Genomic DNA, 19,911 nt, shown 5'->3' with positions numbered 1-19,911 from the left:
ATACTGTATATGGACATAGTTTTCAGTAAGCCAACATTTCTGCATTAAAAATCCTTTTTTTTTTTTTTTTTTTTATTGGTCTTATGTAATATTCTGCTTTTCTGAGATACTGAATTTTGGGGTTTTCACTAGCCGTAAGCCATAATCATCACAGTTAAAAGAAAGAAATGCTTGAAATGTATATCACTCTGTTTGTGTTTGTAACACATCAATATAAAATATATGAGTTTCACTTTTTGAATCGAATTACTGAAATTAACTTTTATAATGATATTTTAATTTTATTAAATGCACCTGTATATCACAGCTTTCTCCTGCCGATGGCTCCTATGGAAGCAGCAAGTGCTGGCACCCCCTGAGTTCATAGTAACTGCCACTGTCACCATTGCTTGCATGGCTAGAAATCTCCAACCACATAAGAAAAAAAAAAATGTTTGGGGCTTCATATCCAAAAATGGAAAATGCATTTGGTAGAAAAGTGCTTAATGAGACTGCATAGACTGGTCAATATTTTTTTTTTGCCTGTGTCTTTGAATGTACAAAAAAAAAAACAATTTTTTCTTTCTTTTGTAAACTACAAAACCATCTCATCCACCATGTAATGGTGATAAACAAAGGCAAACATATTTGTATTTGAGTCTAGGTTACAACCATAGCTTTTTCTTTAAATACAGTAGAGTTGTGAGGGTACAGGAAGCATGTTATTTCCGGGATTCCCTGCTGAAAATAAAGGAAATAAAAAAAAAAAAGAAAACTATTACAATTATCTAATCTAAGGAATGGTAATTTGCAATACAGTCCATTTTTGTTTTGTATCTGCTATTAATATCATGGGCAAGGGATCATATCCGAGGGTCATGCCCCATCCATCCAGCTGTATCATATACAAAGGAGATTGAAAAAAATCAGGGTACTGTATTCCAATTTTTGCATATAGCAGGGATACGATCAAAATGGCTTGAACATGAACCAAAACCTGCAGGTCTGTGTTATTTAAATTCGCTCACTGCAGGTCTTTATCTGATAGAATGGCTGTAAAATGCTTGTGCAAAAAAAGACTACCCATCTTGGTTTTCTGAAACACATTTTATTGGTTTTACAACATTTTTCATATTACTTTGAAAACTGGACCTTACAACACACAGGTGACATCCTCAGCCAGGCTAGTACGCACTGAGCATTGGCACGAAATGTACATTTGCAGAGGAAGGTGTCAAGCAGCAGCTGAGTATCACAACAACAAGGGGTATACATGTGGCACAAAGAATGATATAGTTTTTTTTTTTATCTACTAGAAAATTGTTACTAGAGGTTAAGTATGGCAGATATGACAACACAAAATGATAACATAAAACTAGGCTAATGTAGGTATTTTCTGGTCATGAAATAATCTTGGCTCAGTGCACAGCAAGCCGATAAAAGCTTCTGTTCATACTCAGTCCTGATACTACATGACTACTCCAGTTTAATCAGGCTGTTATATTGGCAAGACAACTACATGAAACAGGATAGTATATAGCGACATGAGCACAAAGAAATGGCAAATACATCATATGATAGCAAAGCCCTACTTCATGTATATGATTACAGCTGCTAGTCTGTATATACTCATGTAGGAACTTGTGTCTAGCCTGTGAGGCCAAAGGCAGTCATTGCCCATTCAGAGATATATAACAAGTGCCTTAGACAATCCTGATCACTGCTCAGGGCTCCGACAGCAAAGCTTCCAAGAGCTGGAATGGATAATCCAATAATACATTGTAAAAGTAGGAGGGTTATGGGACATTTTACATCAGAAATATCTAGTGTACAATTGTAAGACATCAACCACTGGACTGCCACTTCAGTTCTTCAATATGGAGTCATAGACCTGGTACACATAATTACACACCTCTGGAGCCCGGCACTTCAGAGAAAGCTGAAAGAATGGGAAAAAATGGTTAGTGGAGAGCTTAGAATACTGAAAAACATTGGCTGATCGGAATCGCGGGGGAAGCAAAAGAAAGGTGGTTATGTGCTTGTTGGCATTTTCCACTCTGCCTCTTATTTTTTTTTTTAAAAGACTACAATAGGAGGCATAGGAGTAACCCAAAGAAGAAGGAAGTCTTAGCCCCAAGGTAAAACAGAACACTGGCAGAAAATTATTATGTGGAATACCACAAAACATATGAAAGAACAACAGATAAGAGTTTCGAGATCTATCAATTCCCCTTTGAGTGAACTAAGCCTAATAGGTTCATTTTGACACTAGAGCTCTTAAAAGACCCTGCACTTCCAGATATGGGGAAAAACATGATAAACCCCCACTATCACATCAGAGAACTGGTAAACGTGCAACAGAATACATTTTTGCTTTAGGGTTCAGACACCTTTTTAAACCTATGTCTGAACTTGCTTTATTAAATTCTGAAGGTCACTGCTGTGTAGTAGAGCTGTACGATTAATGGTTAAAAAAAAAAAACCACAATCTCGATTCACCCCCCCCCCCCCCCCCATGATCTTAAAACAGCATGTCCTTGATTCTTACAGAGCTGTTCTCTGCTCACTCACACAGTTGTAAAAAAAAAAAAGAGCCTCTGGCTCAACATTTATCAACATTGTTAAGGCTGCTAGATAACTATAAACAGTGTTTTACAATGTATCATTTTGTTCTTTTAGATCAAAGGAATGAACTTCTGTCTGTAGTCGAGGGCGGTTTAACCTCTTAAAGACTTTTTCTGACTATCGTTGCTTACAAGTGCTTACAAGTTAAAATCAGTATTTTTTTTGCTAGAAAATTACTTAGAACCCCCAAATATTATATATATATATATATATATATATATATTTTAGCAGAGACCCTAGAGAATAAAATGGAAATCGCTGCAATATTTTGTCATACTGTATTTGCACTGGAGTCTTTCAAACGCAGTTTTTTGGGAAAAAATACACTTTAAAAATGTTTAAAAAACGAAACAGTAAAGTTAGCCCAATTTTCTTGTATAATGTAAAAGATGATGTTGCGCTGAGAATCATGATATTTATTCTAAGCAAAAAAATTGTGATTCTCATTTCATGCAGAATTGTGCAGCTCTACTGTGTAGCATCAAATTTACAATTCCTAACACTAAAGAATACATCGATAACCCTATTTTCGAATGATAATTTTTGGCGGCTGATGCATCCCTAATTTTAACGGCAGCCAACTTTTTCTTTTCTTTAAGGGTATGGAATACTTGTTTGCAAAGGGTCCAACTATGGCAATGTGAGACAAACCAACAACAATCTTCCATAAATGAACTACAAATAAATACAACTTTATAACCCAAGGGGTCCCCAACCTCCGGGTCATGGACCGATGCCCGTCTGCGGCCTGTTGATGAATGGGCGCACAGCTAGGGAGGGGGGGGGGGGGTGATCGGCGACCGCGGACTGCACAGGGCTGTCACAGACCACGTTTGCAGCTCACCAGCTGCTCGCTGATAGGTGATCATGCCTGTATGTCCTCTCCCGGCTCCCCCGTCGGATGAGGTCATCCTATCAGCAGGGCAGGGGCATGAGGAGCTGCAGATGGGAATGGAGAGCTCCCCCCGCCCCCTGCTGATAGGATGACAATGAAAGGCAGGTAGGGGAGCTGGGAGAGGACACGGACTAAGCACAGCCTGGAGTCCTGTGTAGGGGAGGCAGAGGTTAAATGGAAAGAGAGGAAAGGGAGGCAAGATTGCAGGGGCAATGTAAAGAGGGCACTGTAATAAAAAGGGGTGTGTACTGTAATCATTACAGTGCAGTCCCCTTTTATCACAATGCCCCCTTTACATACTAGGGGGAGTAGAACTGGGGGAATCCATAGCGGAGAAGGATCTGGGTGTTCTAGTAGATCCTAAGCTTATTAATAGCATGCAGTGCCAAGCTGTGGTTTCTAAAGCAAGCAAAGTCCTTTCTTGTATTAACATAGGCATGAACTCCAGAGAGAGAGATATAATTTTGCCCCTGTACAAATCATTAGTAGGACCTCATCTGGAATATGCAGTTCAGTTTTGGGCACCAGTTCTTAAAAAGGATATCGGAAAACTGGGGAAAGTGCAGAGAAGGGCAACCAAATTGATAAGAGGCATGGAGGAGCTCAGCTATGAGAAAAGATTAGAGGAACTGAATTTATTCTCTCTTGAGAAGAGGAGATTAAGGTGGGATATGATCAACATGTATAAATACATAAGGGGTCCATATAGTGAACTTGGTGTTGAGTTATTCACTTTAAGGTCAACACAGAGGACAAGGGGGCACTCTTTACATCTGTTACTTCCTCTCCAGCTGGCCGTAAACTAATCAATCCCAGGGAACAACGTGCCATTTGGATCCCTATTGTGACATAAGTCATAGTGTCTAGAGACACTATGCTTATGAAATCCTTTAATTATATTGGCCACGTGTTCCTTCAATCGAATATGAAGCATCCGAATTGTGCGGCCAACATATTCCAGGCCGCATGGACACCTAATCATATATACGACATGTTTGGTGCAGCAGGTAATAAATGGTCGGATACTATGGGTTTCATGAGTTGATTCTGATTGGAACGAATCTACTCTCCTAATGCCTGCAGTGTTCCGTTTGCATATGGCACATCTCCTACATGGATAAAAGCCACCCCTCTCCTGAAAGAAGGAAACCCTCTTAGGTGGATTCAAGATGTTAGGAGCCACCTGCAACCGCCAGCGGTTGCCAGGATATAACTATCCTTCCAAGTTACATTTGCAAGTTCATTAATGACCTGCGTTGAGTCTCTTAGAAATGAGGGTGTTTTAAACACCAAAGGCTGCAGAAAACTATCAATGTACTTCCCCACCCGGGAAGTGACAGAATCAATGCCACTGATAATCGGTCTGATAATCGGGTGTACTGGGTCCTTGCATACCTTCGGTAAATAGTAGATGACCGGAATCCGAGGTGCTGAAGGCACTAAAAAGGCTTTTTCTTTTTTAGTTAATAATTTTCTTTGGAAACCACTATCTACTAGTGATAGTAATTCTGTTTTATAAATTTTGGTAGGGTTTCCAGCCAAAAGGGACATATGTGTCCCGATCAGGCAACAGTCTATTCATTTCAGCGTCATAGGCGGAGGTATCTAATATAACGATACCTCCCCCTTTATCCGCCGGCCTCACTATAATATCTTTTCTTTCCCTCAAAGTTTTCAACCCTTTATTGAAAGCTGGAATGTTTCTTGGTTTCTTGATTTGCAACGAATCAAGGTCCTTCGCCACCAGGTCTCGGAACACAGATCGAGAAGGCGCCAATAGCTCTGGGGGGTTAAAAGTTGAGGAGTTTGAAAAGGTAGTATTCCTTATACCCATAGAATAGTCAGATCTAGGGCGAGCCGGATTGGTCATTAAGTATCTTTTGATGTTTAATTTGCGAACATATTTTTGTAGGTCAATAAACGTACCAAATTTATTGAACATCTTTGGAGGCGCAAATTTTAAGCCATGGTTGAGGACATGCTTCTCCTCATTAGAAATACTGGAAGAACTTAAATTGAACAATCCGTTCCTGTCGGTCAATTCCTAAGACTCAAGCGAAATTGTTCTAATAGGGGTGACTTTTTAAGGGAGGCCTCTTCGCTACGGAAAAAGTTTTTGGAGAAGGGTTATAATGAACCCGAGTTGGATATGGCCTTTAAGGCAGACCAACGAGAGAGAACTGAATTGCTGCAGCCAAGGGTAAGAGAAAGGAATGACTCTTTCCAGCATGCTTTCTTTTCTTCATACTCGGTGCAGCATTATTCAGTTAAGAAAATTTTACGCAAGCACTGGCAGGTGCTGCGAAATGACAGTGTGCTTGGCCCTCTCTTACAGGATACACCTCCTGTGGTGTTTAGGGGGGTTTCAGGTGGCTCCAAACTGAATCCACCTAAGAGGTTTCCTTTTTCAGGAGAGGGGTGGCTTTTATCCACGTAGGAGATGTGCCATATGCAAACCGAACACTTCAGGCAACAGGAGAGTAGATTCGTTCCAATCGGAATCAACTCATGAAACCCATAGTATCCGACCATTTATTACCTGCGTCACCAAACATGTCGTATATATGATTAGGTGTCCATGCGGCCTGGAATATGTTGGCCGCACAATTCAGATGCTTCATATTCAATTGAAGGAACACGTGGCCAATATAATTAAAGGATTTCCTAAGCATAGTGTCTCTAGACACTATGACTTATGTCACAATAGGGATCCAAATGGCACGTTGTTCCTTGGGATCGATCGGTTTACGGGCAGCTGGAGAGGAAGTAACATGACTAAAGGTGTGTCCAGATTGGAGACAAGCTGGATATATAAAATAAAATCTTAAGCCCCGTTTGGACTCAACATCGAATGAGACAAACGCCTTTATTAGCAACTCTTAAATGCCATGTTCCCTTCCAGCTTGCTATTACTTTTGGTACCAGAGGTAGAATTTTTTCTTGATATCCAGCTGCAATATAGGAGTTTTTATATGAGATAATCAAATGGGGTGTTATAATTATAACCCCCATTTTTTGGACCCATTAATAATTAATTTGGTGATTTTATGATGTGTTCAGATTTTTATCAGATTTTTTTTTATCTTTTAGTCCTGTTTTATATTATATATATATATATATATATATATATATATATATATATATATATATATATATATATATATATATATATATATATATATATATATATAAATTTTTAGTTGTCCTATGGATAGTTTTGTGTGATTTACTGGTTTCCCGCCACTAGATGGAGCCGCTTCCCGGTCTGTGCTGAGATAAGCTATATATAGATTGACATTTATTTTTAAATGAGCATTCTATGGGGCCTATTATACATCTCTTGATTATATATTGGAATATATGCCCCAGTATGAAGGCCTCCCTTTTAGTACCTATTCCTCGTATGTATAAAGATAGTTCCCGGCGGCTGGAACGCTTGTGGTAAGCGTCTGCTTCCGGGTACTGCTAGATCGCTCCACCTCCCTCGGATATATATTGGTGCTGTTTCTCCATCTAGCCACAACCCTGACGACGTCACTGTATGACGAAACGCGTCGGAATTGGCTGACGCATGTGCAGACGAGGGATGCGGCGGCCATCTTGTTGGTGGGAAAACCAATGATTGTCCATGAATCTGTTATGACAGAACGCTGAAACTCGGCTACATAAATGTAAGCCGCTTTCTTTATTTTACTAATAAAGGATTAAGACTTTCTACACTATGAGGGGCATTTTTGTTTTTCTTGTGAGTGGCGAGGCTACCAAGGTTTAACATAGATTACCATACCAGGAAGTTGTGAGGGGAGGAGTGTATTTTACATGCATTCCATTATACCTGTATTGCTGGCGCTGCATGATCCCTTTGGGTCTGAGTTGATGGTAAGAGTATTTAGTTACTCCACTTGGTGGCGGATCCTTTTTCTCTCCCTGCACTTCTGATTGGCTGGTGTGGACATTATCCCTCACGTGGACTCTCATATTGATAGACTGGTCTGCTTATATTTATGATTAGCGCGACACCTTTTCTATAACAGCATCTTCAAAAAGCACTGGGGAGTCCTTAGGAATGATGGGGTGTTGGGTCCCCGCCTACCTGAAGCTCCTCCAGTTGTCTTTAGAGGGGTTCCCCCCTGCATTTACAGGTCGCCCCTAATGTTTTAGATAGACCCAATCGTGTATCTTTTTTTTCAAAATTTGAATGTTTTTGTTCCATGTCGGAAGTGTCCCCGTTAAAGTGGAGTTCCACCCATTTTTAAGAAATTGGATTACATAGATGTATGTAATCCCCTTTAAAACGACTTTTACCAATGGAAAGGTTTTTTTTTTTTTGTTGCTAGTAAATACCTGATTTTCTGCTTTATTTATCCTCTTCTCGCTTCCGGGTCTGGTCGGCGATTACGTCATTCGGCGATTCACAGTGTGTGCTGGGATGGCATGAAATCCTGCATTATTACACAGGAGATGAGCTGCACTGCGTGCTCTGCCCCGCCTCCTCTCAGTGAGCTGTATGTATGTAGTGTTTTGAGGCTGTGCTCCGCCCCGCCTCCTCTCAGTGAGCTCAGTGAGGATATAATGCTTTCAGTCCTCGCTCACTGAGAGGAGGCGGGGCGGAGAACGGCCTCAATACACTACATACATACAGCTCACTGAGAGGAGGCGGGGCAGAACACACAGTACAGCTCCTCTCCTGTGTAATAATGCGAGATTTCATGCCCTGAGATAAATCCCAGCACACACTGCGAATCGCCGAATGACGTAATTGCCGACCGGACCCGGAAGTGACAAGAGGATGAATAAAGCAGAAAATCAGGTATTTACTAGCAAAAAAAAAAAAAAAAACTTTCCATTGGTAAAAGTCGTTTTAAAGGGGATTACATACATCTAAAGTGACTAAAATGGGTGGAACTCCACTTTAATGTCCTACCTGGTAGAAGAATATATGAGTTTCAGTTGACTGCTACATCTAAAAACTTCCAGATAAAACCTTTCACTTGTTGTTCTACTACTAATGTGGTTTATTTGCTCGAATGTCCCTGCGGCCTACAATGCATAGGCCGCACTATTAGGACTCTGGCAGTCAGAGTGAATGAACATCTTGGGAACATTAGAAGGGGCACCAAAATTTGGGGCATCTACAAATTCACTCCCCACTGGAGAGGTAGCAATATCCGGCGGGAGATTTCCAGGCTTGAGACCCGTTTTCATATTTGATATGAAAACATACTCTCCGTGGGGAATGAATGTTGAGTGGGATGTTAATTGCCACATCAATAATAGTTGAATTAATTCATCCTGACCTTGTTCTGAGATTAATACCAATACAGTATAAATTTACTTTCAGCATAAACATGTACTAAGTCTCCCCTGCCTTGCTCATCAAATTTGCTGATGATAGTACAGTTCTCAAAGGCAAACAAGGTAAGCGTCCACTGCCAGAGGCTGTCCAGGAACAGACATTGTATGGCTACATTCACACTGGCTATGGTGCAAATTGCAGAAGATTCCTGCTGTGGCTTTGAGTGGCTAGGTAAGCGCACTGGCCTCGTTCACTATAATTACAGCTCGCCGGAGGCCGCAGCTATTCACGGCTCTCCGCACAGCTGACAATTTCCTGGGGTGATCGTTGTTGGACGCACTTTGGCCCTGTGCAGGTTATGGCAGTTGAAGCTTGGTTTGTCAGCATCTGTTCTGTAGTAGCATTGGGAACTGTAATGAGCAGTGTGACCCAGAACAAGTAGACAGATCTGGAGTTATGACTTTATTGGCAACAAGCTTATTCTAAGTCAGTGACTCAAAACGTACTTGGAACTGGGGAAATCACCTTTTTAGAAAGAAGTTGGCAATAAAATGTTACATATTTTTCTCAGTACAGGTTTCTTGTGTGACATTTTTTTTATATATAAGTTTTATTGATTTTCAGAGATAATAAATATAGGAAAACATATAGCGATAGTAACAAGCATTTTCATATGACAGATGGTGTAGACAGAATAAAAGTACACCTAAACCGTGCATGTTATACCACAAAATTCAAGCAGCAACCTACAGTGTGATAACACAATAGCAATTAAGATAAAAAAAAGTTGCGCTAAAAAATAAATGAATAAATATAGAAATAGTAATTGAATCAATAAAGTGATGAAAAATAAATAATATATAAATGTGCTGGTGGTATCTTACAACCAAGTGAAATATACAGTCCCAAAAATAATGTCCCAAAGGAGAGGATACTGTGATAAAGCAAAACTCTTCATAGACAGCAAAGTGCATATGAATATGGTGTCCTCATATAAACCACACGTGAAAAAAGTTCTCCACGATTAGTGAATCCACCACCATAAGGAAAACCTGCTTACCAGATGTAATCGACCATAAAGGTCAAAACGCCAAATGAGCAAGAAGGTAGTGGTGAGAACCTCAATCAAACGCCAAATGGGAAAAAGCAGTATACTTGATACCTTAAATCCACCTTGAGGGGGCATATCCAACCGGAGTATCTCCAAGAAAGATAAAGGGCTCCATAGTGTAAAAACATACAATATGCTTTAATAAATAAAAGAAATACACTTACAGTGTTGTATAAATATCAGGCAATGTAAAAATTGTTGGAGCCGGCCGGCCAGCTCGCCGCTACGCCCGTCCTTCCGGGAACTAACACAGCTTGCAGGTGACATCACCTTTATGGTCGATTACATCTGGTAAGCAGGTTTTCCTTATTGTGGTGGATTCACTAATGGTGGAGAACTTATTTCACCTGTGGTTTATATGAGGACACCCTATTCATATCCACTTTGCTGTCTATGAAGAGTTTTGCTTTATCACAGTATCCTCTGCTTTGGGACATTATTTTCGGGACTGTATATTTCACTTGGTTGTAAGATACCAGCACATTTATATATTATTTATTTTTCATCACTTTATTGATTCAATTACTTTATTTTTTATTATTTTTTACATTTTAGAGGTTTCTACAAGGTCTTGTGGCTGACAGCAAGAATTTGTGAACAATGCCAAAGCAAATTTCTCCTAAGGACAGTCTGAGTTTCCTTCCAGGTAACATACAACATAGGAAGCACAGCTTCTAAACCTTTAAACCTTTGTTAGGACAGACAGTGTTCAAATCTATTTTAGAAATTATAAGGAATTTCTGCCAGCATGGTACAGATAGTGTTAATTATGGCAAACACAACTTACAAAGAAAACTAGTAGGATTTTTCAGAGCAGAAGTTTCCAGAAAAGGTAATTTTTTAGCAGTATATCATTTAAAGATACAGAAGGGAAATACCTACTGGGTACAACTGGATAGTCAAAACGATTTTATGTTTTTTAATCAAATTGCATATTGGGTTGCATATTTTCTGTACACTTACTGTGTAATTTGGGTTCCCAGGCTGTATCCTCAGCTCTGCCAAGATCCAGATGCCGTTGGTAAGTTTTAGGGACTGATACAGCATGTCCTGTCCTTCCACGTTCCGCTTGGCAATAGTGTAAACATTGTTATTTTGCAGCTTACTGGAAACAGAGTCTAAAAAGAAAATTACATGTAGTCAAATAGTTTTCTTTTTGCACTTACAATGTCTGACCATTATACTTGAATACAACAAAAACCAGTTCTATGAAAGATGTCATTTAAAAAGGAGAGTCTTTTTCTGGGTATGATTTGTCTTCAAAGCTGTATGAAAATCCTCAGAGCGCAGAGCAGTAATCCACATATGAGGTACAATCACAGCAGCAAGAATTGCTGTTATACAAAAGGAAAAAACAAAACTCATACAAAGTACTCAATATGTTTCTTCTGTATGTATAGGACTCGAAATGTTGTGTTCTACATTTATGATGCTAAGCCATATTTTGTTATGACTTTCGAAAAACTTTCAAATATACATTTACACTACATTAGAGAGCTGGCAGGCTGCCAAGTGCCTGCTGTCAGAGAAAATAAGGAAGGAGGAGCTGTACTTTCAGCGCCTCTGTTGTAAACTTTGAAGATTAAAACCTATTTAAACCCAAGAACAGATAGTACTGCAGCTTCTTGGTCCTTGGATTGGTGACTGCATTTGTTTTTTCCCCACACTTTTCTTCCTTTATCTTAACCTTGCAACCCTGCCATTATTGCATTTTCTGTCCTAGGGTAAGGACTGCAATGAGCAGGGCTGTCCCCAGTGCTGGGACAAGGTCATCCAGCGCCCAGGGCAAAGATGCCAAACTGCGCCCCTCCTTCCCTTAGGGTTAGAGTCAAGGCGCCTCCATCCCTGAAATTAAACCATTGCGCCTAGGCCAGCTGTCCCTCCTGCCCACCCCTAGTCCCAGGCTTGACAGAGAGTGTGTTCGGAATACTACATAACACTCTTAGGACTACATAACATCTCCCACTCTTATGGAGCAATGCAGATAGTAGTCCAGAGGCAGAGAGTATAGGAATGTATCAGCTCAAAAGATTTTTTTTGCTGGTTAAACAACTTTTTTTTTCCACTTGTCCAACAGATATAATAAAACCTTTCAACTGTATATTTAACAGACCAAAATGCAGCAAGAGAATTTTCAACAGAAACCGGCAGACATTTGGCCAGTGTGTACAGCATCCTGTTGGAACAGAAAATGGTCTAACGACTAGCTTCTGTCGAGTGAGCATGCTGAAAAACTAGCATCCGATTAAGTGCTTGCAGTCAGTGGCTGCAATCGCTGATCAGTTTTTTTTCGGTGGGGGGAGGTTGCAGTCCCCTGGTCAAAACACAATAGCTCAGAGGGGGAGATCACCACACTAAAGGGCCATACACACTATAAGATTTTTCTGAAGACGTTTTCCTTTAGACTTACCAAAACCATATAATATGAGGTCAAACCTAAACACTTTCAATTTGTATGCAATCTGGCAGGCCCTTGCACTACATAGGAAAGGTAAATCTGAAGGAAATCTAACCACAAAAGTTGGATAGTGTGTATCCAGCTTTAGGGTCCTTTCACACGAACGATCCGATCAGATCCGCCTTTCAGTCATTTAGGCGGACCGGATTGGATCCTCCATGCATCCCTATGGGGCAGCGGATGTCAGCAGAGACATCTCCGCTGACACCCGCTGCCATCCGATTCTGATCCTGTCCATGAAATCCGGACAGATGGAAACCCTATTTTCCATCCCTGCAGCGGATCGGGTGGGATCGGATGAGAACGGACACGCGGTCCGTTCTCATCCGATTCCCCCACAGAGGAGAGCAGGGATCTGACAGCTCCCTCTCCGCACACAGAGCGGAGAGGGAGCTGTCATCCGCCTGCTCAGTGGGGATCAGCAGATTGATCCCCCGCTGAACAGCACGGAGTCCGCCGGCGGAGGCAGACCGTGTGAAAGGAGCCTAACATTGCTTAGTACGGCAACCTCTGACTTTTTTTGCTCAGCCCCCTGGGTTTATTGAAATAAAAACTTTATGTATTTACCTAGCATTAGAGTTTACATAACACTTCAGCTTCTCCACAGTGCTTACAGCTACAGAGGTCAGTGAAGGCTTCTTTCAGAGCTCATTTACAACTTAAGAATATGTGAATACTTTAATGTTCAAAGTCAGTAAGTAGATGTAGTACAGAAATAAGCAAACAGCTGAAACATTTTTCAGTCCCCTGACATATACACAGGCCCCCAATACAGGATTTCTATCATTTAACAGAAAAAATGACTATCCAGTCAAGTCATAGTATTTTACCTCTCCATGTGGCCTGCAACAGACATTTCACACAGCATACTACACTTTTTCACACTGCATTTCAAGAAATTTTAACTATTTTTTTCTAGTTTTGTTGTAGTTACATTTCAATGCATTATTAATTACTTAAAAAAAAAAAATCACTGGAATAAATAATTTGGAATGAATGAACAAAGCACTCACATAAAGAGCAGAAAAGCTTGAATGAACAAGTTACTATGCGTGTTCTAGTGTGGATCACTAAGCCAGGAAAAGCTATGTATAAATTAACATTTCACAAACTCCTTAAACGACATGTAAACCAGGAAATGTATCTGTGAGAATGCCCATGGAATTTGTAAATAAGAGAACCCCAACTAACATCATATCATTGAGTAATAGCAAACATTCAGATAGGATATCTAACATCCCTAGTTATTAATGCAAGCTTGCTTCATATCTGTATTAATAAAGTCAAGATCCATATTTTAGGCACATAAACCTGTTCAATTTATGCATACACACATACATATTCACGATCAAGGCCTTTTTAACCCTCTCGTCTTGCATTGCATTGTAACTGTACTGTCTCCCATTATCTTTTAAAGCACTACGCAAACTATACAAATCCTGTATAAAAATAATGAATCCATCTATGTGTGGCTTAACTAACGCTTCTGCCTAATTCATTGTATCTGTGTAGTTTGCATTTCATTACACAGATAAAAGGATAAGGGCAGATGTGGTGAAAGCTCTGCGCAACCGATGTTGCTTAGGACTTGTAGAAAGGACATGCAATTACACAGCGACATAGCACCATGTGTTGCAGTCTGGCTTACTGTGGATTTATAATAGCGTGTGTCATCACATATACATGTCAGCTTTTGCAGGGAAGGTTTCATTTCCAAGGAGATACGACCAAGCCATGTCATACCCCTACTGCAGGCCAACAGATGTCACTAACATTAAAAGATCTGACTCTTGAAGGTTCATAATGCTTGCTATAACCCCTGCATAGTGCAAACACTGCACTGTTGTGGATGTCTTTCTTCTCCAACTACTCACAAATACAGCAATAAATTCCCTAGGAATCCATGGGTTAACTCTTTCAGATGTAATGCCAGCAGATTGTCACATGACCTGTGCTATTTTTAGCAGCCATCCTTTTTCTTGTGTACTCTCGGCTCTCTCCCTCTCTGCTAGAGCAGAGCCACTGAACTGGAATCGGCTGTGATTCTTTCTCAAATGCTCACTACTCTTCATCTTGTTACAGGGAAGAGGGCAAACAGGTGGAGATGAATAGACTGCGCACACGTACACGAGTGGCGACGCAACAAGGACACAAATAATAGTTCAAGAAGGTATTTCAATATAATGACAACAAGGAGTCCTGGAAGTAATGGATTTGGCCCCACAGAGCCCTGATCTTAACATCACTGAATCTGTCTGGGATTACACTCTCTTCTGAGTCACCCCTTGTCTCCATTCCCTACCCCCCTCTGAGCACAATCCTGTGCAGCCAGCAACAATAGCTCCCCCCAGAAACAATACACCTCCCATATAACAATTGAATAAATCTCCCAGCAGCCAGCATCAACAAACCCTCTAGCAGCCAGCATCAACAGACCCTTCCCTCAACAGTGAATCCCTCCCAGCATCAACTGACCCCTAGCAACATAGGATCTCCACCAGCAACAATAGGATCCCCAACCAACAACAATAAATCTCCCTAGAAACAATAAACACCCAACAGTAATAATACAGTAGATCTCCGGACAACCAGCAACAATAGACCCCTCCCTCAACAGTAGAATCTGCACAGCAATAATTGACCCACTGGCAACGTAAGATCCCCCCAGCAGAAATAGATCCCCCACCAGCAAAAAATAATCCACCCAGCAGTTGGCATCAATAAACCCTCCAGCACACCCCATTCAGTGCTTGATGTCCCAGAACTGCATTACCCCCCTGAAAAAAATCCCTATACATACACACACACATATAATCTATATATACACATACATACACACACACTTTGGATATATGCATTTCAAACATTATAAATAAGCCATTTAAAGTAGAAGGTGAATAAAACTATGGAATTATCAATGTATGTTGTTGTGATTTGATGTATGTGGGCTGTGTAGGATAAGATCTAATAACTCATAGTGAAATGAGAGAAGTAGCAATGAAGGGTATATAGTAGACATAGTAGATGGATAGGAGTAACGAACAGAAGAAAGAACAGGAAAGGGGACGTTTTTTTCCCCAAGTGGCTCTGAAGTCACAACAAATAATGGGGCTGAAAGAAGTATTGGTGTGAGCATGCTAGGCGTGGTTGGGAGGTATGTCAGATGACGTACTTCTGGTCTGGCTTTGGTGCACTTCCTATTTTTCGATCCCATGTTGTGATCGGGCTGGATTGAAGGGAGGAGGGTTACCATGGTGGGAAATAAACAGCGCTTCTATTTTAAGCTATATACAGTGATTTGCTTAGTACTGGGGGTATTTTATGCCTTGTTTGCACTCTATGTACCTTAAAAGGGAAGTACACCCTAACATTAAAATCCCTGCATCTACAGACATCCACGATCTAACACTAACCTTATCTAGCCCTGTAAAGAAAAAAAAAATCAGTATACATGCCTTTTTTGGAGCCGATCCGTCCCGATCACACACTGAGAGAGGCGGCTTCTCTGTGTAGGTGGGTGCAGAGGGCACATCAGACAATGGAAGTGACATATTATCTCTATGGGCGACGTCACTCCCCATTCATTTAACAGCCATTTTAAGCTGTGTCCTCTGCAGAGCTTTTGCCGCTGGAGACAGGATCAGATTGGCTTCAGAAAAGGTATGTATACTGATTTGTTCTTTACCGGGCTAGTTAGGCAAGTGTTAGATCATGGATGTCTGTAGATGCAGAGATTTTTAGTTTTAGGGTGGACTTACACTTTAAATGTGATTGTGCATTTTCTATGGACATTTCTGTGGGTGAGGGATTGTGACTGGATACTGTTGCTTATTACTCTGTTTGTTTTCTGGTTACTAACACTGCTGCCTGAGGAAGAAGTTCTTTGTGGCCTTGAAACACGGTGTACCATTAAAAAAAAAAAAAAGAAAAGAAAATGAAAAAACACAATAAAACTGCATTCACAAATGTCTTCCACGTTCTCTATCCTTTCTGGTCACCTCTCTCATGGGATTAAAAGTAAAAGGAAAATACAAAATTTTAGATTGTTATCAGAAGAGGATTGGAAGGGAAAATCATCCAATTGGAACATTTTTTTCTGGTGACAAATATCCAAGGAGTTCCTCCAATTTCTTGTTATGTCTACAGGACTGAAATGAAGGGAAATTTGCCAAATGGGACACATTGACAATAAGCCAATAAAGTTTAGTCTTTAAATATACTGTAAACATTCTGCAATGGAAACAAACTTGCAAACTTTACAGAAGCCTATATTGCCTGTACAATGTTATTTTTGCCCCACAAAAAAATGAAACCTTTCTTGATATCAGATACAAATTACATAACACAGGAAAGCGATTATTGGTAAACATGATCATTTTTTGACTGGCAAAAGCTGCCCAGTAAGGCTCGGTTCACACTACGTCGCTCCGACTTAGGCCAACTTGCAAGGACTTCATAAAATGAATGTCTATACAAGTCGCTCCAGGTCGCCCCAAAGTAGTACAGGACCCTTTTTCTAAGTCAGAGCGACTTGTGTCGCTCCTATTAGAACCGGTCCTGTACTACACTATGGGACGCGACGGTTCGTGACTTGTACAGTGTGAATGGACACTAATAGGATGAAGCTGTGCTGTATTTAATCTAGAACAGGGGTCTCCAAACTTTCTAAAGGGCCAGTTTACTGCCCTACAGACTTTATGGGAGCCTGACTGTGGCGAGTTGGAGTAAACATTGCCTAATCTTTGGTACTAGGGGGAGGAATATGCCCCATTGGTGGTGTCAGTGGCAGGAATAATGCCTCAAGGGCCAGATAAAGGCAAGCAAAGGGCTGCAGTTTGGAGACCACTGATCTAGAATAATTGTGCACTTCTATACATGTGTCGTCCATATGAAGATTATTCAAACAGTTCTGCAGAAAAAAGGAAACTGCTGATTTTCTATAACCGTGTCCTATGCAAGCATCATGACATTTGCGCGTACATTACTTGCATAACAAGCTGTTAACAAGTTCAGGAGGGTGGGGATGTCTATGAGATGAATTCAGATTTCCTCATCCTGTTGCTATGCATTCTAATGCAAATTGTTATTTTGCAGATTTTCAAAATAAACAATTAACACTCTCTACGCGTGTGAAGAAATAAAAGCAGAATCTTGCTTTTTGGGCCAATGATTCCCCCCCCCCCCCCCCATTTACTATTTTATCCCTGCAATTTTCAGTTATTTGATGTAAATAAATAATGATCAGGATAAAATAGGATTATTTGTACCCACTATAAAATTCCTTTTTTTTCTGGCTTTATCGCTTTATCAGAGGACACAGCTCTGCTTTAGATCATCACCTACTGGGTAAAGTGCCACCTACATAGATAGGAGGCTAGGAACTAAATTAAAACAAAATCCAGTCCAGGGCACCCCTCCACACTGTGGAACAAGCTCAGGTACATGACATAGCAGTGATAAAAACAACTGCTCCATCCTAGGTTGTAAAAAAAAAAAAAAAAAAAACCGAAAAAAAAACAGGTGATGGGCAAGAGGACATACTGCCCTAGGGGCTAAAACTACACAAAATAAATCTTCTGCAGATTGATAATAAATCTTACAAGATGTGGCCTTGCAAGCCTTAAAGCCCAACTCCAGGAAACCTAAAAACCCTTCCTTGCAGTACGGCTGTCTAACTCAATTTCACTGCGGCCGTATTAGTTCTATGGTTGCCCTCAAAGGCTGGTTGTATCTGCCATGGCGTTCTGTCTGGGCAGTCTCCAATAAAGTTTTTTGTGGATGATACCAGCAGTGTGTGACCCTCCTTTTCCACTGGCATATAACTGTATTATTCTTATAATATATATGATGCAGATGTCAAGAGTTCTCACCCACCCTTACATCACAGTGCACCCCCCCTTACCTTGTGCTGCTGCTGAAAAGGGAAGCAGGGGGGCGGAGCTTGGAGGCAGAAAGTGAAGGGTCTGGAGGAGGACCAGAGGAGAGCTGGAGCCAACTGCAGCAGCCTGCTGAGATCAGGGAGGAGACAAGGGGGTGCTGTGGCTGCACAGAGAGATGCAGGATCTAACGGAGGAGTTCGGTCATCCTCTCTGCTGCTGACATAAGGTGGGGGTGGAGAAAATGGGGTTGCTGCAGCTGCCAGGGGGTGCGAGGGCAACATGAAATTGTCTGGCGAGCTGGATTCGGCCCCCGGGCCTTGTGTTTTATTACATGTGATCTAGGGCAGCCTTTGTCAATGAGGGTGCCGTGGCACCCTGCATTGCCTTTGGGGTTCTTTGGGCACCATGCGATCCAGACGCTGGGATCCTAACAAAGGATTATTTGGTCAATAAGGAGGACATGGAGAAAAACTGGCTTAGGGGTTCAAAAAGCAGTTTTACTTACCAGATTCTCCACTCCCCCAGCAGATTCCATTCCCCTAAGCTTTGACGTGGGACTGTTCCTCATTGTCCTCACATCTATTGCAGGGCTTTGGTTCCTGCATTGATCCTGATGACCTCAGAGGATCTTAGACCGCTGAACAATAAGGAAGAGAAGAGGCTACAGAGAATGGTATAGCAGCTAGGAGTTGCCTTCTGGAGCAGAGAATCAGGCAAGTAAAAATGCGTAATCAAGTCACCTCGAAATAAGCAAGCAGTTAACCCGTGCAGAGGGGAAGCAGCCTTACTGCAAGGGAGGTTTTTTAGAATTCCTGGAGTTCAGCTTTAAGTGTGGTGTGAATAACTGTACCTTATAATCCCTGTCTCTCTCAGCACTTGGCATTTAACAGCTGAAAACAGGTCCTTAAGACAACTGGTCTTCCTTTGACGTTCTAGAAGATGAGGAGCATCTACTACCAGAGGAACGAGATTCAGGTACCATGACCTGTTGGACCAATCCAGAGCTATCAGAATCACTAAAATCCCCCTCTATCCCATGTAGTAGCTGTAGCAAAGGTTTTATCAGTGAGTTAGAATATATCAGAGTCAAACCATCCCACAAAGCCACCAATGCGTACTCTGTGTCTAGCCAGGAGTCCTTTAATCTCGCTATAAACCTGTCCATCATTCGATTGGGGCAGGGCTTTAGAAGATTGACATCTGGTGTTTTCGGTCGCAGGCAGATTTGTTGAACAACCTCAGAATGACGGGTCCACCATCTCTGATCCAGACTTTTTTGACCAACATAGCAGGCACACAACTCTCTGCCCAACTCAGGAGACAAAATAGTTCCGGTGCTGCAGTCGCCATGTTTATGGTACCCCTCTCCTATCCTTGGAGTTAGGTATGCCACTCTTGTGGCATCGACTGACTGCACCTGCATAGGGTAACTCCTCAGTAGATGTGTCCAGGGAATCAGAGCCCATTCTAATCACTTGCAATTTCAGCAAATTGATGGGGAGGGGGTGGCAGAGATACTTCCAACCTACAAGAACCTTGAGTGGAGCACAAACCCAGTACTCTCTCCAGCTACACAAGTTTACAAGCAAATTAGAAACAACTTCCGAAAACGTAGCTTGATCTCCTTGTCCAGAAACAGAAACGTTAGGTTCTACAGCGACAACTGCA

General features: G+C 41.3%; 1 protein-coding gene across 2 annotated transcripts in view; it reads right to left on the bottom strand.

Annotated features, from left to right (window-relative positions):
- Positions 1-1,067: 1,067 nt before the first annotated feature.
- AP2B1 (adaptor related protein complex 2 subunit beta 1) overlaps positions 1,068-19,911 on the bottom strand; it is a 158,728-nt gene continuing 139,884 nt past the window's right edge. For both annotated transcript variants that reach the window (XM_082246175.1, XM_082246176.1), the window contains 2 exons: positions 10,870-11,024; positions 1,068-1,918 (listed from right to left, as the gene is read on the bottom strand). In XM_082246175.1, coding sequence (XP_082102301.1) covers positions 1,844-1,918; positions 10,870-11,024 — 230 coding nt within the window. In that variant the 3' untranslated portion in view covers positions 1,068-1,843. The remainder of the gene's footprint in view (positions 1,919-10,869; positions 11,025-19,911) is intronic.

This window comes from Pelophylax lessonae (genome assembly GCF_965119305.1).
Source record: "Pelophylax lessonae genome assembly, chromosome: 2".
Taxonomy (NCBI): domain Eukaryota; kingdom Metazoa; phylum Chordata; class Amphibia; order Anura; family Ranidae; genus Pelophylax; species Pelophylax lessonae.
The sequence above is the reverse complement of the archived record's forward strand: the minus strand, read 5'-3'. Positions and strand labels throughout refer to the sequence as shown.